The 27,549-nt window shown below is 41.6% G+C and overlaps 1 protein-coding gene across 2 annotated transcripts in view; it reads left to right on the top strand.

The window, feature by feature from the left end:
* Positions 1-2,830: 2,830 nt before the first annotated feature.
* The window catches only part of NFX1 (nuclear transcription factor, X-box binding 1), a 61,887-nt gene continuing 37,168 nt past the window's right edge, over positions 2,831-27,549 (top strand). The window contains exons 1-7 of one of the 2 annotated variants that reach the window (XM_040548145.1): positions 2,831-2,954; positions 13,648-14,694; positions 18,029-18,190; positions 19,709-19,786; positions 22,034-22,139; positions 24,942-25,013; positions 27,057-27,196. In XM_040548145.1, coding sequence (XP_040404079.1) covers positions 2,930-2,954; positions 13,648-14,694; positions 18,029-18,190; positions 19,709-19,786; positions 22,034-22,139; positions 24,942-25,013; positions 27,057-27,196 — 1,630 coding nt within the window. In that variant the 5' untranslated portion in view covers positions 2,831-2,929. The remainder of the gene's footprint in view (positions 2,955-13,647; positions 14,695-18,028; positions 18,191-19,708; positions 19,787-22,033; positions 22,140-24,941; positions 25,014-27,056; positions 27,197-27,549) is intronic. The other variant, XM_040548146.1, reaches the window with a different exon arrangement.

Genomic DNA, 27,549 nt, shown 5'->3' with positions numbered 1-27,549 from the left:
TTACTGCATTATGCTACTTTTTCTGGCCACAAGGATTGTAAGCTCCATGGCATTTGGAAACACCTTGGAACAGGTTCTTTAAAAATCAGCAACTTCAGGAAATCCTTTGCACAAGAAGATATTGTGTTTATGCAGGAAGCTTCAACACCTAGACTTGCAGCCGAGTGGCTGGAGCCTATTTCATCTTCCTCATCAGAATTTCTGCTTCATGGTAACCTTGTTCTCTTCATGTCAAGGCATCTTCTGAGCAGTCAGTGAGCCCAACGTGTGTTGACTGGTCCTTAAAAATCACCATACCATGGTGTCGGCTCTGGAGTGAATGTGTTTTTCTATTAACAGATTTATCTTCCTTGGTATGTTGGCTCAGATGGTTATGGTTAGGGATTACTTTCCTTCTGCCTCGTCTCGTTTCCTACCTCGTCTCCCCTCTCCCTCGATGGAAATGCTATTTACCAGCATACCCGCAGCAAATAGATCTGTGGCTGTCAGGGCCCTCAGGGCATCTTCTGCTGTCCCTCCTCACCATTCTGGGGGGTTGGCTCTATGGGTTCAACACTAACTTATAGAAGTAACCGTCAGGCCTTGAGAATCCTTAAAAGCTGTCTCCATTCCTTCTCTCCTGAGCTGCTTTAAAATCCACGCTCTCACCTTTAGTGTCTGCCTGACCTATGTTGGAGGTATGCTTGTACCTACATTGCCACTCACTGTCTTGATTTCTGGTTTGGGCTGTCCTGTCTCTACAGGCTTGCTGGACAACCTGGACTGTTGCTTGAATTGTTATTGAACCTGAAGCGTTATTGAAACTGCTCTGCTCTTCTTGTTTGAGTGTTGTGGAATTTGCTGACTCTCAGCTCCCAGCTCTACATACCACATGGAGCAGTGTGTCCTATGACTGACAGTCATACTGGTCAGATGGAAAAAAGCAGCCACTGAGAAAAGAAATGAGTAGTAAATGGTACAGGGAAGGGAAGAGAAATATTCAAGGAGGATGAAGTAGAAAAAAATATATATGTTTTAAGAGAGGGAGTAAGCTTTAGTGGGGAGATCCTTGCTCCTATCCCTGCACTGAAAAGGAGAAAAGATGAGGAAAAGATAAAAAGACTATTTTGGCCAAACTACAGAAGAGAATAAAATCAAATGCCTACACAGAAATGCTGGACAATTATGTTAGGCTATAAGGAGTGGATGGAATTGGCCCAATGCAGATTTAAGAGAAGAAAGGGGAAAACAACAACAACAACAACAAAGAACTGTTTAGATATAAAGGGAAAATGGACAACCATATAAATCCCCAATACACTTCTGTATAAAAATCCTCAGTACCTTGCCATAAGTCTTGTGCGAACCTTGCCATTTACGAATCTTTAACTACGTCACTATTCTGATTTTAGCAAACATGACTGAATTATTGCATTAAGTAGGCTAATGATTAACTGATGATTAAGTGCTGCTAAGGAAAAAAAAAATCATACAATCTAGTTTGTGATTTACTGTAAAGGTATTAATAAATCTTAAATTGCTGCTAAATCAAACCTGTGTAAAAATTTCATCCACAACAACTCTGTATAGACCCAATACCTGGCATTTTTGCAGCAGCACATATAGGTGCAAATTCCTATAGTGCTTTCCATACAACAACTGCATTTTTTTGGTGATAGCAAAAAAGAGTGTGGATACTGGAGTGGTAGTGCTGTGGTATTCATGTAAAGCAATGTTACAAATCTGTAGCAGTTCTATGTGAGTGTTATGGTCATGTCTCTACAGTAGTGACAAAGAACATGGGAACCGGAGGACTACTGCAAATATCTTGTCAGCAGCAGGAAAACCACGCATCACCTGTGAGAGGATGCATTAGCTCTGCTGCTACCACATACTTGTATTCCTAACTCAGATGAGAAAAAATTTTACATACAGCAATGCTCTTCATATGTATTCATAATCCATGGCAAAGCACATAGCACATTCATAAGGCTGTTGCTGTACTGGTTTGCAAACTTCCTTGGCAGCAGTGTCAGGAGTCCGGGCTGCATTTCAGCAGCTAGAGTTTCTGCAAAAGGCCCATGGTTTCTTTAAGGTGTTTCAAGCCATGAACTTGACTGACTAGGAGGGGAAGAACTATGTTGCAAATTGAACCTTGATCTGAGAACCGATGAGGGTGTGGAGGGCAGAATGCAGAGCCTGTGTGCAGTCGTGTTCCTCGGAGGTGCTGTTCTTCAGATCTACAGTTGCTATGGTACTGAGAAGTTACTCAGCAGTGTTTAAAAAGATCAGCAGCTCTGTAAGGACTCTGGAGCTACACCGCAATGGCAAAAGTATAGAACTGTTCTGTAGATGTACTGTAACCATGGCACTAAACCTCTGCAGGGAAGTGTGAATCATACAATGGTTCAACATTGGTGCTGAGAGCCGCATTATGACAAAGCATGCAGTTCTGTGGAGTATTTGTAGCTGGAGCATGACAAGATTTGTCTGCAGCACTGACTGCATTATGGGAAGCCTTGTGTGGGCTTCCCAGCAGAAGCTGAAGTTAACTAAGGCTCCGAAAGGCAACCAGTGCAGTGAGCCCACTGCATGGCAAAGACACAGATGGCAAGTTTATTGCCAAGCGAGCGGCCAACTTACTGCCAGCGCTGACACTTCTTTGTCGCTGTTACCTTCCCTTCCCTTCCCTTCCCTTCCCTTCCCTTCCCTTCCCTTCCCTTCCCTTCCCCTCCCTCCCAGGCCCCGCGGCCCCAGCTGAGGGCTGACGCCCGCCCTCGCGCCCTCTCCCGCCCCCGGCCCCGCCCCCCCCCGCCCCGGCTCCCTCCCTCGCTGGGGCAGCCCCGCTGCGGCTGCGCGCGCCGAGCCGCACTCGGCGGGGAGGGGCTCGGAGGGGCCACTGCGCCTGCGCGGCGGCCGGGACGCGGGGTCCCGGGGCGGGGGCGGTGGAATGGCGGAAGCGAGGCTGGGCGCAGGTGAGTGCGGCCGCCGCGCCCGGGGACCGGTCAGGGAGGCTGGGCGTGGGGGAGAGGGCAGCGGTTGGAGCCCCTCAGGGCGAGGGCAGGGCTGGGGCCGTTGGAGCCGTTGGAGCCGCGGCACCACCTGTTGTACCCGCCGCCCTCGCGCGCCGCAACTTCGCGGAGCCGGCGGTGCCGCAGGGCGCGCTAGGAGGGCTTCGGGTGGGGGGAAAGGGTGCGAGTTTCAGCGACGTGACGGGAAAACGGGGACGGGAAAAGGATATAAAAAAGTCACGAAGATGTCTGGTCCCTGGAAAACTTACTGCTTCTCTGACCACCGCCATCTTCGCCTGCCCACGTCTCCCCCTTCCCCGAGTGACTTGCCCCGGTCACACAGGAGCTCGTAGGGTTGTGATATTTAAGGCATTTTATGGGGTCTTGCAGGGGTTCGGGAGCGAACATCTCAGGTGCATGTTACTGAGTGCTCCCTGATCCCCCTCCAACGTCCTACGGTCCTCCCACGTGCTAAGAGCCATCCAGCCAAGAGGAGCTTAGGTACTGAGCCTGGAATGGGACTGAGCACCACAAGTGGAAGAAACAAGTTCATTTGTTATTTTTTTCCCCCCTTGATGGTTTTTAAGGTGCAGGATCAAATTAACTTCGCTGTGTGTGGTTGCTGACAAGGAGGAGGAGCAACCTTTCAAGACATATTCCAGCCTCACCTTTAATGACTTATAGCGTGTTATTGGGCACTTAGCTGTAGAATAACTCCTGTTGAGTTGTGTCTTGGGCATGTAACTAGAAATAATGTATGCCCTGAGTCATTCACGATATTTAGTGCTTTCATCGTGTCTTTTCCTCTTCTTTCAGTCTGGGTAGACTTTTCAGGTAATTGGTATAACTTTGGGCTCACTTGATGAGCTAACTATTTTCATTGTTAATAAGGTTGTTAAATTTCTGCCAGGTAGAGTGTCCTGGACTTTCATGGCAGAGGGTAAAGAAGAAAATATGAATCTTTGCTAAAATATGAATCTGTAGTTAATTCAGACTAAGGATATCATTAGCCTATACTGTTAATACCATCTTCTCCTCTGTTCTTAGCACCCAGGCAGTGAGTGAAGAGGGAAAAGTCATTTGAGTTCATTTTTGATGGCATGAAAATAGGTCCACAGCCTTGATGTGGGAAGTAGAATAGCCTGTGACACGTTCAGAGTAGTCTGATAGTTTCAGACTAGTAAAAAGAAGCTACTGCAGGCAGCTTGTCTGTTCATCTCTGTGCTGTCAGGTTGTGAGTCAGCTCAGGTGCTGAAACCTTTTCTGCAGTGCATATGCACTGGAATAAAGAGCCTTAAATGATTATATTGAACTAAACTGTGTTACTAAAAATGGTAAATTAGTCTGGGCTGTTCACTGCTTCTGCATTTGCTTTAAAATACATAAGCTAACCCAGGTATTGTCACATGGCATTAAGATCTGGAGTTTGTTCCTTGCCATGGTAATACATATTGTGTCTTTGAGACTCATCTCTTAGGTAATTCTAGATTTGTGTTTGTGCAATATTAAGATGTGAAATAGCTTTTGTCTAGGAAATTGTGGTGGTTTTACTCGGGTGGGCAGCCGAGCTCCATCTCTGCTGCTCTCTCACTCCCCCTCCTCAAAGGGAAAGGGGAAGAAAATACGATGAAAAGGCCTCAAGGGTTGAGATAAGGACAGGGAGATGGCAATTATTGTGACGGGCAAAACAGACTCAGAGTAGGGAGATAGTATGATTTAATGCCTATAACTAACAAGCCAGAAAAGTGAGAAACAAAAGAAAGAAACCAAAAATGCCTTCCCCTCATCCACCTTCTTCCACCTCCTCCCCCCGAGCAGCGCAGGGGAATGTGGGCTGCGGTCAGTGTATAGCATTTGGTCTCTGCTGCTCCTTCACGGTCACTCTCTACCCCTGGTCCAATGTGGGGTCCCTCCCATGGGATGCTGTCCTTCCCAAACTGATCTAGCATGGGCTTCCCACAGGCAGCAGCTCTTCAAGAACTGCTCCAGATATGGCTCCATACCACAGGGTCCATCCATCAGGAGCAAACTGCTCTAACACGGGTCCACCACGGGCAGCAGCACCCCCCAGGCCCCCTGCTCCTGCGTGGGCTCCTCTCCACAGGCTACAGGTCCTGCCCGGAATCTGCTATGGCGGGGGTTTCCCACAGGCCGCAGCCTCCTTCAGTGCAGGTCCACCTGCTCCACCGTGGTCTCCTCCACAGGCTGCAGGGTGGAGATCTGCTCCACTGTGGTACTCCATGGGCTGCAGGGGGACAGCCTGCTTCACCATGGTCCTCACCACAGGCCACAGGGTACTTCTGCTCCGTCACCTGGAGCACCTCCTCCCCCTCCTTCTTTACTGACCTTGGCGCCTGCAAGGCTGTTTCTCACTCCTCGCTCTCTCCCAGCTGCTGTTCTGCAGCAGTTTTTTTTTTTTTTCCCTGTCTTAAATATACTCTCACAGAGGCGCAAACAACATCACTTATTGGCACGGCTCTGGCCAGCGCCGGGTCCATTATCTAACATGGGGCAGCTTCTGGATTGTTCTCACAGAAGCCACCGCTGTAGCCCCCCACTACCAAAACCTTGCCATATAAACCCACTACAGAACTTTATAGACAGCCTGATTTTGAGAGCTTAAATGTAAAAAATATTTCTGGTCTCAGGTTATACCAGGGGAAGCAGTTGAGGTCAAAGAATGGCTGGTTTAGGTCATGGTACATGTGCAACCTGAACAGGATATTTTGATAATAGTGAATGGTTATTGAGATCCAGGGGAAGAATATAATAAACAAGACAGTTGTGGAGTGATTAAGCATGTTGGTATACCTTTCCGGTTTCCAGCCTTGTGCACCTAGAAGAGACATCCCAAATGAAAGGTTATATTTGTATTTAATAGACATTACAGATTTTTTCCCCATCAGTTGCTGCAATTGCTGTTAAATGTAGTTTTGCTTTTTTGCGTTTATGATGACAAGTGGGTTCTGTTTCCTCATACAGCAAGTCATTAAAATGAAGGTATCAAGGAGCTGCTATAAAGCATACTGTAAGGGTGAACAGGAAAGTGAAAACTCATAATGCATTTAGTCCTTATGCAAAAGTCATTCTGTAGTAGATACTTCCCTTAGACTTACTAAGCTACTTATGGTGAAGTTGTAGTTCTTCTCCCTACTTATATTTTTTTGCTCTGTCTTCTTCAAGTGGTCCAGCCAAAACTTAAGATTTTGTTCTAAATGTAGGTGCATTGAATTTGGACAATAACATAGAGAAGAGCGTAGTAGTATGCACTAATATGCTTTGGGGGCCAACAGGCAGCTCTGCAGAGAGGGACCTTGGGGTCCTTCATGGATTACAAGTTGACCATAAGCCGGAAATGAACCCTTCTTCCAAAGAAGGCCAACAGTAACCCAGACTGCATTTAGAAGAATGTTGCCAGATGGTCAAGGGAGGAGATCCTTTCTCTGTAGTCAGCACTGGTGAAGCTGCATCTGGAGTACTGTGTCCAGTTTTGGGCTCCCCAGTACAAGGAAGATTTCCCTTAGTGGTTAAAGTCCAGCAAAGGGCTATGAAGATGATTAAGGTGTGGGAGCATCCCTCATAAGGGGAGAGGCTGAGAGAGCTGGGACTGTGTGGCCTGGAGAAGAGAAGGCTCAGGGGAGAGTGAGTAAAGAATATGGATCCAGGCTTTTCTCAGTGGTATTGAGTGAAAAGTAAATGTTGAAGTACATGAAATTGTCTGAACACAAGAAGTCTTTTTATCATGAGGGTGGTCTAGAACAGGTTGCAGAGAGGTTGTGGAGTCTCTGGCCGTAGAGATGTTTCGAACCTGACTGGACACAGCTCAAGCAGGGTGTTTGGGCTATAGATGATCTGAAGAGTTCCTTTCCAAACTCAACCGTTCAGTGATTCTATGATAGTGATGCTTTTGTATGTCATTCTTTCTCTAATTTCTGGAAAGAGTTGTGGGAAGGGAACATATCTTTTATTAGATGAGCTGTCACAGTTGGAATAAACAGTAAGTTTCGGATGGGCATTTTGTTTTGCATGAAAATGGGTCCCGCTGCATGGTTCTTTAAGCTTGAAACAATGTCATTCCTGTCGAGAAAGAAATCCAATCTTTTGCAAATCTGTGTTGTCTGTGAAAATTATAGCATAATGTAGTTGAATACAGTTATATAAAATGCCCAGAGAAGACAGAAAAGATTGAGCTTGTTCTGTGAGGACGATATTTAATGCTTCCAAAGCTATCAAAAAGGTTCAGATTTCCGTAATGTACCTTTTTTTTTTTTTTTCCTGGTACAGTATAATACAGGTACTATAAGATCTGCAGAGAGTGTCTTCCTTGTTGTGTGTGCTTTGTGTTCAGCTGATTGGACTATTTTGTATCTGGATATATGTGGTGTTGGCACAAATAGACTGTACACACTATACTGTCATTTATCTTCAGAAATAACCTTTCAGAATTTGAATTGCTTTGAGTCACAGAATCATAAAATGGTTTGGGTCAGAAGAGGCCTGAAAGATCACCTAATTTCAACCCCCCTGCCATAGTCAGGGACACCTCCCACTAGACCAGGTTGCTCACAGCCCCATCCAGCCTGGCCTTAAACATTTCCAGGGATGGTGCATCAACAGGTTCTCTGTGCAACCTGTTCCAGTGCCTCACCACCCTCCGAGTAAAGAATTTATTTCTAAAATGTAATCAAAATCTGCCCTGTTTTAGTTCAAAGCCATTACTCTTTGTCCTGTAACTACAGTCCCTGTCAAAGAGTCCCTCTCTGGCTTTCCTGTAGGCCCCCTTTAAGTACTGGAAGACTGCTGTAAGGTCTCCTCGACGCCATCTCTTCTCCAGGCTGAACAAGCCCAACTCCTTCAGCCTGTCTTTATAGTGGAGGTGCTCCAGCCCATTGATCATCTTTGTGGCCCTTCTCTGGACTTGCTCTGATAGGTCCATGTCTTTCTTGTGTTGGGGGCTCCAGAGATGAATGTAGTACCCTAGGTGGGGTCTCACAAGAACAGAGTAGAAAAGGAGAATTGCCTCCCTCGACCTGCTGGCCATGCTTCTTTTGATGCAGCCCAGGATGTGGTTGGCTTTCTGGGCTGCAAGTGCACATTGCTGGCTCGTGTTGAGCTCCTCATCGCCAACACCCTGAAGTCCTTCTCAGGTCTGCTCTCAATTTATTCTCCATCCAGCTTGTATTTGTGTTTGGGGTTGCTCAAACCCAGGTGCAGGCCCTTGCGCTTGACCTTGTTGAATTGCAGGAGGTTCACATGGGCTCACCTGTCAAGCCTGTCTAGGTCCCTCTGGATGGCATCTGTTCTCTCCAGCATGTTAGGGGAACCTGTTGTTTCCCCTACTAGAATGGTTTTCCTCTGGCATCCAAAATTCACTCAAAGAGTGAAGTCTTATTTTATTCAGTGAAAACTTAATGATACCCATATATCAGCTCAAGCTGGGCTCCTGCAAGGAGGGATCCCACTCAAAACTTTCCCTGGCTTCTTACACCTGTACAATCTTTGTCTCCCGTACAATCCTCCATACCTTTACAATCTTCACTATAGTCTAATCAGTTCTCAATGCATATATGTTATGTTCCTTCAGATTGGCAGTTCTTTGTTGCAGGGCAGGATGGCTTCAGCTATCTCCCAGGGCAGGCTCTCATCAGGCACCATCCTTAGTCGGCACATCCCCCCCCCTTCCCCATCAGCACCACCCAGGCCCCCACATGATGCTGCTCGCTGTTCCTCAATCACCACTGAATACCAGATTCAGGTGATATGGAGCTCTTAGTGTGGCCTAAGGCTTCACAAAATTTACTCTACTAATGTGAAAAGATAGCTACCTGAATTTGTTGCATACCAGTGGATTGTTTCCCTGTAAAGGTCGTTGACTGCACCACAGAGCTTGGTGTCTTCGGCAAACGTAATGAGGGTACACTCAATCCCTCTGTCCATGTCACTGACAAAGATGTTAAACAGCACTGGTCCCAGTACCGACCCCTGAGGAACACCCCTCGCCACTGATCTCCACTTGGACATTGAGCTGTTGACCACGACATTTTGAGTGCAACCATCCAGCCAATTCCTTACCGATCACGTGGTCTACTTATCAAATCCATGTCTCTCCAGTCCAGACGGGGATACTGTGTGTGACAGCGTCAAATACTTTGCACAAGTCCAGCTACGTGACATCAGTTGTTCTTCCCCTGTCCACCAATGCTGTAACCCTGTCACAGGAGGCCACCAGATTTGTTGGCCGTCACCAATCACCTCCTTATTTTCCATGTGCATTAGCTTGAATATTAAGCAGCTTTCTTGGGCTCCTCTTCCCTCCAGGGTGTTGTCCCATGGTACTGTACCAAGTAGATCCATGAAGAGGCCAAAGTCTGCTCTCCTGAGGTCCAGGGTAGTGAGCTGGCTGTGCTCCCTCCTCGCTGCCCACAGGATCCTAAACTGCACCATTTTGGGTGCATCCTCAGGCAGAGCTCCATGCATTCCGGCTGCTCATCGACATAGAGGGTGACATCCCCTCCTCACGTCCCCTGCCTGTCCTTCCTAAAGAGCCTGTATACTTCTATTCTAACACTCCAGTCATGGGAACTGTTCTACCATACCTCCGTAATTTCAGTGAGGTCATAGCCCTGCAGGCGTGCGTACATCTGTAACTCCTCTTGTTTATTCCCCGTGCTACTGCGTTATCATAGAGGCATTTAAGTTGGGCCCCTGAATGAAGCTGACTTGCTGGAGTGGCCGGAATTCCTTTGTGCTGCTCTTCAGGTGCTCCCCTGCTGACCCATGACCCTTCTCCAGGCTCTGGGTGGGCATCGGTGACACCAACGTCAAACTGGGAAGAGCAGAATGGATTGAGGTTTCCCTCCCCAGCAACTTTAGTTTAAAGCCATCTTCACCAGCTTGGCAAGCTTATGACCAAAGATGCTCTTCAAAGATGCTCTGACAGGTGGACCCCATCAGCCCCCAGCAGACCAGGTTTCTCAGAGCCAGTCCCATTTTTAAGTAGCCAAACTCCTGCCTGTGGCACCAGTCCTGTAAGCATCTGTTGATTTGCCAGATCCAACTGTCCCTTTCAGTCCCCTTGCCTTTGATCAGGAGCATGGACGAAGGGACTCCCTGTGCTCCTGAGTCCTTTACTGCTGCTCCCAGGGCTCTGTAATCCCTCTCGATTATCCTCGGACTGCTCCTGGCTGCATCACAGGTGCCCATGTGAAACAGCAGCAGTGGGTAATAGTCCTTAGGCTGTATAAAGCTTGGCAGTCCCTGATACGAGCCCCTGGTGAGCAGGAGACTTCTCTCAAGAGCCGGTCAGGTCATCAGATGGATGCCTCGGTACCTCTCAGAAGAGTCACCTATTACCATCGCCTGTCACCTTTCTTAGTTGCACTGGTTGTTATTCAGGTAGCAGATTGATCAGATTGATCTTCTTTACTCAGCTCTGCTTCCTCTGCAACAGGTCTTTCCTTTTCAGTCTGTAGAGGGCTGAAGCAGGTCTGTAAGAGCACCTCAGGCTTTGGGGGAAGACTTCCTCCTGCTGGGCCTTGTTGCCAACTTCCGCTCTCCTGTGTTATTGGCCCCCCGTCCCTCTGTGAGTGTTGGTGAAGGAGTTTTGCTGTAGGCCTCAGTTTGAAACTGATGACATCTGTCTGCCCTGAAATGAACTTGGCCTTCTCCTGGGAGCTAGTATATAAACAAAGCATGTAATAACTAGTGATCACCTGATTGACTGCTAAATTTTGAGCTGGATACCTCAAGATTATTATTAAAACTCTTTCTTTAATGGCTCTTCATTCAATTTATCTTGCTGAGAATATGAAACTTCCTTGATTATTTCATAGAAATACAGGCTGGAATCTAGCTGTAGATGTTTCCTTTCTCTTGGGAGATTTATGTATTTACATGTAACTGTCAGAGGAAATCTAAGCCACAGTTAGCTACTGTTTATTGTGCTTTTGTGTGTATTCTGCTGTTTCTTGTCTTGGCGGACAGTAATCAATTTAGTTAGTAGAATTTACCACTTCTCTGGATGTTTTTTTTTACAGTGTAAAAGCTGGCAGTAAGAATAGGAATCCTATTCATGGATGATTTTAAAAAGAAGTCTTAATTATTAATATTATTGAGGTGTTTTTTAATATCTGGTTCATGGTTTTCCATCTGTTTCTTCAAACTTGCATATTATTTGGAAGGTGCTTTCAAAAAGCACCCACACAGTGAAGGCGTGTTTGCTGATGTTCAGAGGGAAGCTCTTGTGTCTCAGTTTTGGACCTGTTGCCTCCTGTCCTTTCACTGTGCACCACTAAAAAGAGCTTGGCTCTGTCCTTGTTATTACCCCCCTCGCCTTCAGGGATTTATATACTTGGATAAGATCCCTCCTGAACCTCCTTGTCTCTAGGCTGAACAGTCCCAACTCTCTTAGCCTTCCTTCAGAGGAGAGATGCTCCAGTCTGTTCATCATTTTCATGGCCCTTTGTTGGGCTCACTCTGGTATGCCAGTGTGCCTCTGTTCCTGAGGAGCCCAGAACTGGATGCAGTACTCCAGGTGTGGCCTCATCAGTGCTTCGTAGAGGGGAAGGATCACCTCTGTCAACCTGCTGGCAGTACTTTCCCTAATGCAGCCCAAAATACTGTTAGCCTTCTTAGCCACAAGGGCACATTGTTGACTCACATACAAATTGGTGTCCACCAGGACCTCCCAGGTCCCTTTCTGCAAACCTGCTTTCTAGGTGGGTGACCCCAAAATGGTCCATGGGTGGTTCTTCCCAGGTGCAGAACTTTGAACTTCCCCTTGTTGAACTTCACGAGGTTCCTGCCGGCCCATTTCTCCAGCTTGTCAAGGTCCTCTGGATGGCATCATGACCCTCTGTTTGTGTCATCTACAAACTTGCTGGGGGTACGCTCTGCCCCATCATCCAGGTCATTAATGAAGATGTTAAACACAACTGGAGCCCGTAATGAGGTATACTGCTAGTTACTGTCCTCCAACTAGACTTTGTGACTCTGGTCACCACCCTGTGGGCCTGTCCATTCAGCCAGTTTTCAACCCACCTCACTGCCTGTCCCTCTAGCCCAAACATCAACAGCTTGTCTGTAAGGGTCTTATTGGGGACAGTGTCAAAGGCCTTACTGCAGTCCAGGTAGACAGTGGTCACTGCTCTCCTCTCATCCATCTGGCCATCAGAGAAGTTTATCAGGTTGATCAAGCATGACTTCCCCTTGCTGAATTCATGGTGAGACTTCGTCATGAGTTTCTTGTCCTTCATGTGCCTGGAAATTCCATGATCAGCTGTTCCTTCCCCAGAACTTAGGTGAGGTTTACTGGCCTATAGTTCTCTGTGTCTTCCTCCTTAGAGGTAGGAGGGACATGTGCTTTCCTCCAGTCTTCAGGCACTTCTGAGTCACCAAGGATTTTTGAGTGGCCTCACAGTGATTATCAGGTCCATCAGAGCTTGTGGGTGCATCCCATCAGGGACCATGGAAGCATGTATGTCAGATTGCTTAAGTATGCTCTGACCTGATCTTCTTCCCCTAAGGATACATGTTCCTTGCTGCAGTCTTTCCCCCTGGTCTCCAGGAGCCTGGATTCCAGAAAGCCAGTCTTTCTAGGAAAGACCGAGACAAAGAAGGCATTCAGTACTTCAGCCTTTTCCCTGTCCTGTGTAATGACGTTCTTCTTGTTCAGCAGTGGGCCCACATTTTCCCTAGTCTTCCTTTTGTGACCTCTGTGCTTACAGAAGCCCTTCTTGTTGTCTTTGACATTCCTGACCAAACTCAATTCCATTTGTACTTCAGGTTTCCTAACTTCATTCCTGGATGCTCTAATGATTTCTCTGCATTTCTCCCAAGGTTACCTGTCCTTGCTTCCATCCCCTGTACACTTCCTTTTTGTGAGTTTGGCCACTTCTGCCTGACCTCCTGCTCGTTGGGATGGACCATGCTTGACCGTGGAGGAGCTGATCCTTGAGTATTAACCATCTTTCATTTGGTCCCGCTTCACTCCAGGGCTTTTTTGTTGAGAATAAGTTTCAGAATTGAGCTAGATGGGGTTTCTGACATGCACTTCTTTCTTATCACTTCAGTCATAGAAATGACAGAAAGAGACCTCTACAGGAGAAGCATGGTTCATTTTGATTACATCATAATAGAAAAACAGGCTACCCTTGTGTAGTCCCTCTGCCACTTAATGCACCTGTGTATAGAACAGTGAAATCAGAGTTCATGCAAGCATTGACTATTGCTGCTCTTTAGATGATGGAATATTATTTATATTCAAAGTTCTGTGTAGTATTAAAATCTCAAATTGTATGCAAAGGACATCTTTTCCTTCAGGTTTGTGCATGTATGCAAATGTCTTAGGGGAAATTTAGGCCCATGTTAAACACTGATTATCACACTGTATACCATGCTTATACATGCAGTGATGCTTCAAGTGTTTTTTTTTTTTTTTTTTTTAAATCTTAGGCTTTTTTTCTGTTCTTAACTCTAGGCCATCACAGTCTTTGTCTAAAGAAGTCAAGATGCTGTATGATTCAACTTGAGTTTCTAGAAACTTATTTTTAGTTGTTCTGTCTAGCTTGCAATTGATTAAACTTTTAGGCCTTCGCCTGTATGCCTTTTTTTTTTTTTTTTTTAAGACGTGTTTATTTTTTGTCTTTATGCTTTTTAGGTGCACTGAATCTCAGTCCTGATGCCCCTGATTCCCTTCCAGGAGAAAGACAATCTACAGATGTAAACTGGGTAAATAAAGATAGGAAAGAGTCTAACAGTAATCAGAGTAGAAATAGTTTACCATTTTCTAGTCTGTCTGAAAGAGCTACAGATTTTGAAAACTCTTCCACAAAGCATTGTGGTGTTTTTAATCCTGAAAGTCAGTATGGGAATTCTCAAGACTTTCACCAATATTTTGGTACCACTAAAAGTTCAAAAAATCGCTACTTTCAAAGCCAGAGGTGGCACAGATCAAGAAATGATAGCACATGTGCTAGAAATAAGGTAAGACAAAGTACTACTGATACTGCTGCAAGTCCAGGAACTTCAGATGCTGCAATGGTACATGGAAGAAGAGCACCTCCTAGAGGATATAATGACCTTCTCTCTTCAGAGAGTGACAGGGATGTACCTAATGCAGATAGCAGAGGGGCAAAGCCAAAGAAAACGCACTTGATGCATGCATCTGGAAGAGGTTTCAGGGAGAAGGGAAGGCAAGTACATGAGCGAGAAAAGAGAATAAACTCTAAACAGAAAGTAGAGCTGTTTGAAAATGTTCCATCTTTGGATTTGAGTCAGTCTGACTCCTCAGAATCATCTGTTGGAAAGGCATTCTGCGAGGCACCGAATGGTAGTGGGGATGAGCAGAAAGGCTACAATTATGTAAACAAAAGATATCCCCGGAAGCCTGTGTGGAATAAACCCCCAGTGGAAAAAGAGAGTCAGAGAAGACATGATTCTCATCGTAGTAAAAATACAAAAGTAGGTAAGAAGTCTTCACATGCATATACTCCAAAAGATAAAAATGAGAGGAAGAAAGAACTCTCTGTTTGCAAAAATGATGAAAACTTGACCAGTGAGAGCAAGCATGAATTGTCTGACTCTGTCAGATGTAATGGAAGAAAGTTCCTGCTAAAGGGGGATCAGGTATCTTCCCTTCATTTCAGCTGGACCCAGTACTGGAAGAAGCAAAGTGATATACCAAAAAACAAGGAAACTCATACAGGTAAGCATTCTAGACTGTTGTGTACTATGGTATGAAATATATGATCTTAAATAATTTAAACTGCCTTCACACTTGACTAGCTGAAGATGCTTATTATTTCACATCAGGCCACTATCAGTTTCCAGAGGTAGAACTAAAGGTAAACTTGTGGTTTCTGGTGGGCAGATGTCCCGTAAGTTTACTAGAGAGGACATATTTTCTTTAAAAGTTTGTTCTACTACTGAACTGCAAATAATGGCCTAATCAGGCATTGTGTTAAAACATATGTTGTGGGTGTTCTGAACATTTGGTCTTGAGAGGGATAATTCAAAAATTGATTTTTGTGGAGGAAGTTTTCTTATGTTTTATGTAAGAGGACGAAAATCCCTGGTAGAAGAATTGCATTCTGTTCCTAACTGGATTATTTTCCTATTTTTTTGCACCAGTAGTACCAAAAGGTAATTAGAAATGGAAAATGTCTTTAGATACTGGTTTTGGAAGTTGGGAGTAGAACCATGTGCAGTTGTTGGTGAAAAGCACACCCTTAAGTTTTCACTGCCTGAGCGAATTTTGTGGCAACTCATACAGTTAGGGACTTAAAATATGAAACGAAAATCTGAATTTCTTCAATGCCACAGTACTGATTTCTGTTTCTCCAGAAATTGTTTAACCTGGATAGCAAGTTCTTATTCTTACATAAGAGATTGGTAGACTAATTCTCATTACCTTGATTGTGCTGTGGAATTGTGTGAAGTTTTTTCTCTTTCAGAGCTTAGAAAGTAGTAGTGTAATCAGGAAGCATAAGATAGCTCCAGTAAGAAGCTTTGTTCCCTTGCTAGATGCTCAGGGATCAAGAACTTCCTTGATGCTTTTTCTAGCTTTAAAATACTCAGAAGCGTGAAATTTGATGTTCTACTTGAATCATAAAATTAAAGGTAGTCAATTTTTCTCCAAATATTGTCCTTAAGTGAAGAACATATGCAATAACCAGAAAAAGAGGTAGTGATCTTTTACAGGGAACATAAGGATCTTTCCCCTGCCACATTGGCAATACTTCTTTTCATGCTTTAGTTGGGAGCTGTTTTGGAAACAATATCTGCCACTATTTTCAGGGGGACCGAATCTTTTTAACTGTTACGGGACAACCATCCTTTCTGAGAGCAATATAGCTTTAGTCTCCTGGAGAAGAGTAGGGAAATAAGTTTTCATCATGGTTGTTTTCTTGTCAGCAGGTAAAATTCATAGGGTACTGAAAGCAGATATGACAGTTAATTCTAAATCTTGTGGTGCTTGCTGCAGGATGGCTAGAAAAGATGCTCAGAAGTGCTTGTATCATATTAAGGAGGGTAAATATTGTGAACACTTTGTGGTGGTTTTACCCAGCTGGGCAGCTGAGCTCCACCACAACCGCTCTCTCACTTCCCCCTCCTCAAAGGGAAAGGGGGAAAAAATACGATGAAAAGGTCTGAAGGGTTGAGATGAAGACAGGGAGATCACTCAACAATTATTGTCACTGGCAAAACCGACTCAGCATAGGGAGATTAGAGAAATTTATTACCTATTGCTAACAAGCTAGAGCAGGGAGAAACAAACAAACAAAAAAATGAAAACACCTTCCCCCCCATCCACCCTCTTTCACCTCTTCTGGGCAGCACAGGGGAACAGGGAATGGTGGCTGTGGTCAGTCTGTAGCATTTTGTCTCTACCACTCCTTCTCAGTCACTCTCTGCCCCTGCTCCACATGGGGTCCCTCCCACGGGATGCCGTCCTTCCCGAACTGAGCCTGCGGGGGCTGCCCACAGGCAGCAGCTCTTCAAGAACTGCTCCCACACGGCTCCGTACCACGGGGTCCATCCCCCAGGAGCAAACTGCTCCAGCACGGGTCCCCCACGGGTGGGCGGCAGCTCCCCCCAGGCCCCCTGCTCCTGCGTGGGCTCCTCTCTGTGGGAGACAGGTCCACCCCAGAGTCTGCTCTAGTGGGGGTCCTCCACAGGTCACAGCCTCTTCCAGGTCAGCCCCACCTGCTCCACTGTGGTTTTCTCCAAGGGCTGCAGTGTGGAAGCCTGCTCTGCCGTGGTACACCGTGGGCTGCAGGGGGACAGCCAGATCCAACCACCATGGTCCTTACCACAGGCTGCAGGGCAACTTCTGCTGCAGCACCTGGGGCACCTCCTCCCCCTCCTTCTTCACTGACCTTGGTGTCTGCAAGGCTGTTTCTCACTCCTCTCTCTCCCAGCTGCTGTTGTGCAGCATTTTTTCCCCTCTCTTAAATAGTGCTCTCTCAGAGGCGTAAACAGCATTGCTTATTGGGTCGTCTCTGGGCAGCGGCAGGTCCCTTTGGAGCTGGCTGAAACTGGCCCTTATTTAACATGGGGCAGTTTCTGCATTCTTTTCACGGAGGCCATCCCTGCATCCCCCTGATACCCAGACCATGCCACATAATCCCAATACACACTTTCAACTTTCCAGACATCTATAGTCATGCTCTCAAAGTCATGTGTGGTACAGAACATTTTTTAATTAGTAGTCATTTTTCTTTTGTCATTTGTTATGGGTCCTAACTTCCCTTGTAAAAACTATGTGAAAGCTATGTAACTAAGAGATTTTAAAATTCTGTGGTCAAATAGTATTTCTGAGGTGTATTTGATATCTTTGACTTGGTGGGAGAGTTAATCTGGCAGAACTGAAGTTATGTGGCGCCTTTGTTATATTTGTGCATCTAACTCTGTTTTCAGGCTGTTTCATCTTTCATTTAGAATTCTTGCTTTATTTTCAAGATCCTTTTTCAAATTCTTTCATTCGGCTCAAAAGGCCCTATGTTTTGGCTATTGTTTCCCAGTAATTCCACTCCTAAAGCAATTTATGAGGGTCTGGTTTATATAACGCAGGTACAGCACTGTTAGTATTTGTTTTGTGGTCTTCCAGAAATAATGATGGGAATGAAATTTAATTTTGAATGAGACTCCTACAGTTGATAAGTCTCAAGGTTTTTGTTGTAAACTTTATATGACATATATGTAAATGATATATAGGTAAACTTTTATGATTTCATATAAAATGTTGTGTAAAACCTCAAACTTGCAAGCTAAGAGCTATTAACTCTTTTGTAAGATCACAATGATTGTTGTTTGTCAACAGAAATTATTGTTGTCACTTCTATGCAAGTCTCATACTCCCTTTCCCTGCTCTGAAACAAGAGAAATGTGTACCGAGTGTTTTCCAGGGGCAAGCTAATAATACCTTGTTCAGAGCCACACAGGAAAAAGAAGTTCTGTTAAAATTTACGTGAAATCTTGGATTTATTTTTTCTTAGCTAGTTGATGTTTTGCATGTAAGTAATATATTTTATTTGCAGGGTCCTTGATTGAGCAGCTGACCACAGAGAAGTATGAGTGTATGGTATGTTGTGAGGTAGTCCGAATAGTAGCCCCTGTGTGGAGCTGCCAAAATTGTTACCATGTATTCCACCTGAATTGCATTAAGAAATGGGCAAGATCACCGGCTTCTCAAGCAGAAGGTAGATATTTTCTCTCGTATGTACATTTTCTCTCAAATATATGTAATAGTAAAAATTTTTGTTTTCTGTGTTGGAAAATTAGTTCTAAATGGTGTCTAATTTAAGGTAACTAGTAAGCCTAAAAATATATTAAGTCAGAAATGTGTTTTTCAGGGTTCTTTGGATACTTTATATAATCCTCTTAACTGTTTTGATTCTTTCCAGTATTGTGGCTAAAACTGATTTCTGTGTTGGATACGTAAATACAAGATCATTCAATGAAATCATTGCATCAAGATGCAAAGTTCTGTCTGCATTTTTACACGCCAAGAAATCGCATGTTCTCTCATCTGTGCTTGACTTAGAAGTCCAACAGAAGCAGTACTCCAAGCATTAGTTGTCTGCTTTTAAAAAGGATTGAAAGGAATTGCATTGTTAATGTAATGGCTAAGTACGCTGTACAAAATAGTACTGTAGGGAATCCCTTGGGGGTTAACGTACTGGCTTTGGGAGCAGCCACATAAGGTGCTTACAAGTTTACAGCACTCAAATAAATCTTGGTGAGGAAATGGAAGTTGGTCTTGAGCATGAACATGAGCATATATTCATACACCATTTAAATTGATTGGTTAAGAGAAACAGTGAGGGCTGATCGGCTTATATTGATATAACCAATTTGTGTCCAATAGTGCCTTCACAAATGTCATCACAGGACATGGTTTAGTGATGGTACTCGTTATGTCAGGTTGGTGGTTGGACTCGATGATCTTGAAGGTCTTTTCCAACCTAAATGATTATTTGTTCCTAGCCAGATAGGGCCTGAATTTGGAAAACATCGTCATAATGTTGCTTTCCTTACACTGCAGTCAACATCTTCATGAATGTTGTCTTCCTTACACTGAAGTCCTTCCATTGCTACCAACCAACACCTTCCTGAAAAAAAGAAGCAAGAAAACTATTATTTAATGAAATACCAACTTAAAGAATAGAGTCCATGTCAATAGTTAGGTGTAGTCACCATTTAAGTAAAATATATTATTCTCATTTATAGAGCACTAATTATTCAGGGCGTGAAGTGATATGTAACTGGTCTTCTGCAATACATGTAAAGTCATAACATGAGACAACGATGAAAAGAAAGTATAGGTGTTGCTTAAGTCTGTGGGTGGTTTTATTTTTCTTGCCCATTTCCCAAATTTTAACACTTTTTTCTCAAATCTTCAGATATCGTGAAGACTGTCAATATTCTGTGAAGTAGATTGTTGTCTTATAACAGGGAACATGATAACAGAAGTACAATTTAAAAAAAAAAAAAAAAAAACTGTTCTTGCTTCTATATAAAGTATGAGTCTGTCAGGTCAGATGAAGTACCACTGCTGTGTTTATATTGATACTGTAAAAGCTTCACTTTTGTTAACCTGCTTTCTCACCGCTTACTCTCATATTGTTTCCTATTGTTTTTCTGTACTTATTCTAGGCTCACCAATTAGCTCCTTTAATTACTTCAAGTCACTTTTATCTTTAATTTTTTATCTACAGATGGTAATAGTGGTTGGAGATGCCCAGCTTGTCAGAATGCTTCTACACAAGTTCCTAGAACTTACACTTGTTTCTGTGGTGAGTTTCTTGATGGCTTTCGCAAAGAAAAACAGTTCTGTCCTTTTGATTCTTTTTTTTTTTTTGAATTCTGTTTTGTTGCACCTTTGCCTACATCCTTGAAATTTAACCTTGTTTAAAACTATTGATTTTGGAAGGCTGCTGCACAGAAAATCACACCCCTGTACGTTGTTTAAAACATCAAAACAAATCATAATTTATATATGCTTTTATATAGTTATATAAAAATACTTACTAGAATTGGGCTTCTATCCTAAAAGCTTTCCTTCTGTAGGAGGATTGAAATAACCTGTATCTTTTATGTCTGCTTTTGTGGCCAGGATACACCAAAATAATATATAACTCAAGCGTACAACTGATGTTACTGTAAGAAAACAAGAGTGACTGTATGAATGTTGCAGTTTTGTTACTTACGTTTATCAGGGACACATACGGGTTAAATAGAAAAGAGTATTAGGACTATTTAGACTTTTATGTAGGTACATGTTTAATGAAAAAGGTAGATAAAATTGAGTGCAATATCCACTAAGCCATAGGTATATGACAAGAAGTGAGAAATAAATGATGTTACTTAATTGCATACATGTAGATAGATTGTTTCGGATTTACCCTTTCGAAATTTGTGTTGATTTCATGTAGCTTTCCCTTCCTTCAGTAAATGTGGCACTAGAAATTTTCACCCCACTTCCTACCAAATAGCTTATTTTGGAATAGAGCGAGTCAATGAACTTATCTTAAAGAAACTAAATTTACACTGTAATAGGTAACAATTTTACCTGAGATTCTCTTTATCTAAATGGTTGAGTGAGTCAATTAAGAACAATGCAATTTCAGGTAAGACATTTAGAGTTCTTATTATGACAGTCATTTGAAATGTGTGAAATACTGTTAGTACAGGGTTAATAACTCAGGTAGAATGACTGTTCTGATTCCAGATGAAAGTTTTACTTTTAAGACAGGTCATCCATCTGTTAAATAAGAAAGATTCTGCCTAGGCTAGGTTGATTTGTCTCTAGACTGTTACATAATTTTGAAAGATCTACAGTATGAACCTCAGGTTGTCCACAGGGTCAATATTAGCGGAACACCATGTTGGAACATAAACCTTTAATCTGTAGATAATTTTACATTGATGATAGATAGGGCATTTGGACTTAACCAGCTGCTTATGCAAGTCTATCTTGTATTTGTTGCAGAATACTAAATTTCTGTTGAGTGTGGTCAAGCCTTGTGTTTTTTTGTTGGTGGTGGTGGTTTTAATTTTTTTTTTTCCTCTATATTGCATGGGGGAAATTCCTGGCTTATTTTTCTTTAGAATCTTCCAATTTTCAGGATTTTCCTGGTGAATAAAGGCCATCCATATTGTGTGTTCATACTTTTCTAACTTGCTACTTACAGTATAGGTGTACTAAAAGAGTCATGTCACTAGAAAATAAATTTTCTTGGTGTTCTTAATTGTTGCAGCTCTAATTTGTAATACTAGTTCAGTTGCTCCTCTTGCAGACAGTCAAATTAGGTTTGCCTTTGTGATGAAGTGTGGTAATTAACTTTAACCAGGACAATCATCTCATGCTCTTAGAGCTATAAGATTTGCTAAGAATATGTCAGATCAATTAAAATGTAGTTTCCGTGCTTACCTGAAAGCCTCATATATTCCATGAGTATAACCTAAAGGATTTATCACTTCTTGTTCAAGACTTCCTACTGAATTTATGAAAATGTCAACAGTTAAGGTTTATGCAGAATCTGCTGCTTTTTAGGGAAGTCACTTTTATAATTTGCACAGTCATTTCATGCTGCCCCCATTCTCTATCTCTGTACTAGCTAGATCTTAGTATTGGGAATCGTATCTTATTTTTTTGTGTTGAGGCAGCAAGGGGGTTGCACCTTTTAATTTTCTTACCTACTATGCAGTCCGATCAACTAAAGGGACCTTTTCACTTTCTTGTGTTTTGTTAGTTTAGTTTGATGTCATATAACAACTACCTAAGTGCCTGCTGAGAGCATAGAAGGAAAGAATCTTCTGGAGCTTGATATTACTGTGGAATTTACTTTTAAAGATGTTAAGTATATATCTGCAATGAGATTAAAAAAAAACAAACATGAAGCATCCTATATTATTTTGTTTTTCAAATAAGATTACTCAGTATTGAAAATACAAATTTTTCTTTTTGATCTAATATCTCTCCCAAATTGAATATTATACTCAAGTCAATACACATGTTTTTGACTTTGACCTTTTTTTAGGTAAGGTACACAATCCCGAATGGAATAGAAATGAAATTCCGCATAGCTGTGGGGAGCTTTGTGGAAAGAAGAGACAGAGTTTGGACTGTCCACATCTTTGTAACATGTAAGTAAATGTCATGTGACTATTGAACTTCAGAAAACTTCTGAAGACTGTATTTGAATTCTTTTTAACTGTAGGATATGCCTACAGGTGTATCTGGTATATAGCTCAACTGAAGCTTGAGAGAAATGGAGGCTATATGTGGTTGTGTAAAGTGAATTCATATCAGAGGATGTACAGGAGGTCAGATGCAACAGTTGTATCAACATTTCAATCCTATTATAGGAGCTGAACCAGCTACTTAACTTGGTTTCACGAACTTTTGTTGAAGTCAAGAAAATAGTGAATAAAAGTAATTTAAATGTGTCTCCACCAGAGATTTTAGGTGTCTCTTTTCCTGTAATGGAACTTGTATATCTTAATCTAAATAGTAGTGTTTCTTGATTTGACTGAAGGTCCACTTACTTCTATTCTTTGGTTTTTTTTTTTTTTTTTGGCTTGTAAACTGTTGAGGTTTAGAAGGCATTATATGTAATGCCTTTATCTGTTTGTTGAAACCACCAGCCTAATGAAACAAAATCCTTATGGAGATCTCAATCAGTATATGTAACTTGGATTGTTTTTATTAACATTTATTTGTATAACTCCCTGAAGAGAGGTAAAGACCAATTTTATTTTCAGTTTTGGATGTTTTCCTTAGGTCTTTTTTAGCAGTGTGGATGTAATACTGTATCCACAAGATTAACAGCATGAGGCCAGCTTTTTCAATATACAAATGTTTGCTACTCAGAAAAAATGTGTTGTTCTTAGTGTATCTGTCTTCATCTGACATATATGAAGAGAAGTCTGTAATGACAGACTTATCAACAGCCTTGAGAGCATTTGAAAAAGATCTTACAAAGGCAGTAACTGAAACTTTCTCTCTGTTCTCTGTACTGGTTTAAGCCTAGATGTCTGGTTTTTCTTCGTAGGTCTTTGGTGCTGTAGTCTTCTTCACAACAGTTGCAGAAAGTCTTTTGGGGCTCTGTTGTCAAATCTAATACTTTTACTGTCAGGCAGATATAAGTTTAATTTTTCTTATGTCTAGCTGCATCTATCATCACAACCTTTATGGTATGCAAGTTCTCTAGAATAGCATATAACTGCAATAGCTTGTGAAAGAAATCATCCGTGCTGAAGACAGAGAATCAAGGTTCAGTAAAAATAAGACTATGAATGCACTGAACAGAACTTAATACTGAGGTCTTTGGCATCTGTTTTTTCTTTTTTTTCTGTTTATTCTGTAACACAGTTGTTTGTGGTTTTTTTTTTTGGCTCTGTCCCTTAAAACACACTAAAACTCTGAGGTATCATCAGTCTCTATCATCTAAAGAAAATTTTCTGCAATTTCTCTGTGTGCCTGTGTAAAAGGGTTAAATGAATTTTGAATATGTCTTAACTCTTAAGTATTGATTAAGTAAGTTCTGTAGTCTGTAGCTTCTGCATAAACCTAATACCAGAGCTACTTGTTAGAGAAGTAGTGTGTGAGCGCATACGTCTACAGGGATCCATAAAGAATACTTATTTTTAAAGTCAGAAGTTTGGTTTCAAATGACTGGTTTTGGCATTACTAGAATTCTGTTTGTAGTAATAAAATGACAGAGTCTCATTTAAAACTACCTCAGAAATGCACATTAGCAAAACTTCTAGACATGGAAATTAACTGTGTGGTACTTTCCTGACAGTAGGTCAGAAGGAGACTTGCTATAAAGCTGCAGTCTCTTATTATAGATAAGAATAAAGACATATCGCTGTTGATGAACTTCTGATATGACTCAGTTATATTGCTCTTGACTATGACAAGAGATGTACTGTTTTGTCCTTGCATAGTGACTGTACTTGGGGAATTTGGTAATTGTGCTGTAATTGGGTAGTCTGATGATGTTTTTTTCAGTGTTTTTGTTTGGCTTGTTTTGTTTTTTTCTCTTTTGGGGTGTTTTTTTGTGTTTCAAAATAGGACATCTGGACTGGCCAGTTCTGGTTTATAAGAACTGCTCTGCATGCAAGTTGCTGTATTTGCAAAAGAAGGGGACTGGGAGCTGGCTAGGGAAGAGCACAGACAAATTAGCTAAGTATAATTTTACAAACCTAGGCTTGTCTGTGCCTCATAGAGCTCTTAAATGTGTAGGGGGACCATCTAGTGTTTCTTGATGCGTAGGAGGGGAGATGTGCTATTCAAGTAGAGGACTGGCATTTGTGACACACAGGAAATTGCAGTTGCTGATTAGAAAGAAAACTGAGGCAGACTTTATGCATCTCCCATGTAGGTAATAAACCATTACCTTATGCAAGGGGAACAGCAGCTCTTATTGGCAGAGTTAGAAATGTTGAACCTAATGGCATGTGCATCTCTTACTGAGTTGAAAGGTAAAGCCACCAAGGAAAAGAAGAAACTTCGTAGAAAAGTTTTGGTCTTTAGTTGTTGATCAGTGAAGAAGGAAAGCGCGTTAATGGTTTGGGCATGTAATGTTTGAGGAATGAACACAGTTGAATTGATGCATGCCTGTTGCTGAAGTGTAAAATGCTAAATATATAAGTAGCAACATTACTATTAATTTGACAGGAATATGAAACTTTTCCTTCAACATCATTGTATTGAAGTGTTTGAGACTTTTACAACTGTAGCCATCTCGATTATTTTTACATGAGTTAAAGTGCTTTAATGTCCTGCAGGAGTAAAGGCTTCATGTATGATGTTTTCAGAATGTACTGCTCCATAAAAAAAAAGTCTGTATTTTTGGGTCGCTGTGGTTTATTTCTGTAGGAGTGTCATGAAGTTTGAGTTAATTGTGCAATTCTGTTTGCTTTTTATGACTTATTTTTAAGCCTGTGCCATCCAGGACCTTGTCCTTCATGCCCAGCCTTTGTGACAAAGACATGTGAATGTGGACAAACAAGGTAGAAAATTTTCGTTATATAAACAAAAGCTTATGTAATAATAGTTTATTAAAAGTTTATATAATGCTTTTTCTGTATTATAGCCTATTTAAGGTTTATGTTATATAGTTTCTTCTGAGTTTCAGCTTTTATTTATGTGCTAAAATCAGTTGGAGAAGTTTATATTAAAAGAAAAAGCTATTATTTTTCATTTTAAGAAAAAAAAGTTGGGACATGGAGCAGAGTTGTCCAAGCAGTCTGAGTTGATGTGATTTTTTTTTTTTGCAGTCACATTCTAGTATTTATTTCCTTTTGTAGGAGACCCAGTGAAAGAAGTAGGAAAAAGTTCACACCTTTTCTGTCCAAATTGAATGTAATTTTGATTTATTCCATTCCAGAAATAATTTCAAATATAATGTGTGCAGTTCTGGGAAGCTGTACGACTAACAAGAGGGTAGTCTGTAGTATATTCCAGTCTTGAAGTCTTTCTTTTCCTTGCATGTTTGATGCATGTAGTGTCATTGTCAACAGCAAGAACGTACTGCCCATACTTTATGATCGTTCATGTTCAATTGTTCTGAGACATAGTTATAGCTCCCATAACTGATTCTGTGTAATTAAACGTTTGCCTGTGCTCATTTCAAGAATAAAAACAAAAACCTATTTCAGTGTTAGCATTCTTAGTCTAGAGGTGTTTTACAGACTTCTACAATTATTTCTGAAAGTTTGAATGTAATGTTAAATCACCTTAATTATTTAAAAGAAGGTGCAGCTGTTCCTGTGGAAGTATTTGCAGCTGAAAGCACTTTGTATTCAGTGGAAAATGGATTAATTGTAGGTTACTGAAGTTAATTTATACGATAAGATTACTTTTTATTCTTGCTATTCCTTGCAATTAACATTTTAACAGATGAAACAACCTTGAACATTATTTTTCCCAAGTGCCACCAGATTGCAGTTTTTTTTATAATACTGCATTTAACATTTAAAACTTTGTTCTAAATAGATTTTGTCATATGTACTGTACCAGCATCCAAGACGCACGGCACCTCAGACTTCAAGATGTTTTAAAGTTGCTATATCACATATGCATTTTGCAGTTACTGTGTAAGATAAGTTTGTTAGCATGCCAGAATGGAAAACAGTGTCCATTTATTCCCCCCCCCCCCCCCCCATGCACATACTTTTTTCTTGTTTTTTTTTGATTTCAGCTCTGCTTAGTTTATTTTTGACGTGCACATGAAGTCATTAATGCTATCAAGACATTTGATTTATCTCTTTGGTATCACTTTAAAAAAAGATCCCTTTCTGGAGGGGCCTTACAATGTCTTTTGGTCATATGTTATTAATCCAAGAAGACTCAAATGGGTAAAGTCAGTTGTTGCAACTGTATCAAGACCAAGAAACGTTTAAGCCTTAGAGCCATAATATTTTACAATAAAATGCAGTTTATGTCGATAACCTTTGCAAGCATCCTATACAAAAAATAAATAACAGAAAAAAAAAGATAAAATGTATTAAAGTAAGAAAAAGATCGCAGGGGGTAGTTGTACCTTTTCTCAATTAAGTGACTGCAATCGATGTGAGATGAATTCAGGCCACACTGAACTGGACAGGGGATAGTATTGTTCTTTAATTGCAAAAAGTGTTTCTATAGACTTCTGACTCACTATTAAGGCCCATACCACTATATCCATTGTGCTCAATGGACTTGAGAACATTTATGCTATCAGGAAGATGTCTGTAATAAAAATATCTGCTCTTTTGGCCAAATGCATAACCATACTTCAGGTTCAAGTTAAAGGGTTTGCTTTTTTCCTTTTTGTTGAGAGAAAATTCTGTAGACTAGCTACTGTTATAGTGACATGCTTTATAAAAAAAAAAAAAAAAAAAAAAAAAAACACAAAGAAATGGGACAAATGGGGTAATGTTTCCTAACAGTTCTTTAATAAGTTATGTGCCTTTTCAAAGGCTTTGTCATTTTACTGAAACAGTATTTTGCTTTTTAATAAACATTCTATAGTTTTAAGGTAGCTAACAGACTGTGGTATCATTCTTCTGCAGTCATTCAGTTCGTTGTGGCCAATCAACAAAAATTCATTGTTCTAATGTATGTGGAAATACTTTAAACTGTGGTAAGCACAGCTGTACCCAGGTGTGCCATGCAGGAAAATGTTCGCCTTGCCAGCTAACAGTACAGCAAGGTAAGTAACAGAATGCCTTTCGCATATCCACTCCTGATATGCATACTAAGAAAATGAGGGGGGGGGAAAAACAGTACCAAGAAGCAAGTGATTTACCTAAAAAAAAAAAGAAAAAAAATCAATTGGTAGAATATTTAAAAATTGTAAAAGTTGTCAGAATCGCTATTTATTTAACTAAGAATATAGACATGATTAGAAGAATTCTGAACTACAAGAATGATGGTTAGGATGCTGGAGCACCCTCTGTATGAGGATGGGTGGAACTAGACTCCATTAGATTTAGAAGTCTTAGGAGGGACTAAAGCGTTTCAAGAGTTGACAGGAGGTGATCAAAAAGACAGAGCAAGGCTGTG

Source organism: Cygnus olor, chromosome 2 (assembly GCF_009769625.2).
Source record: "Cygnus olor isolate bCygOlo1 chromosome 2, bCygOlo1.pri.v2, whole genome shotgun sequence".
In the NCBI taxonomy this organism is placed as follows: domain Eukaryota; kingdom Metazoa; phylum Chordata; class Aves; order Anseriformes; family Anatidae; genus Cygnus; species Cygnus olor.
The sequence above is the reverse complement of the archived record's forward strand: the minus strand, read 5'-3'. Positions and strand labels throughout refer to the sequence as shown.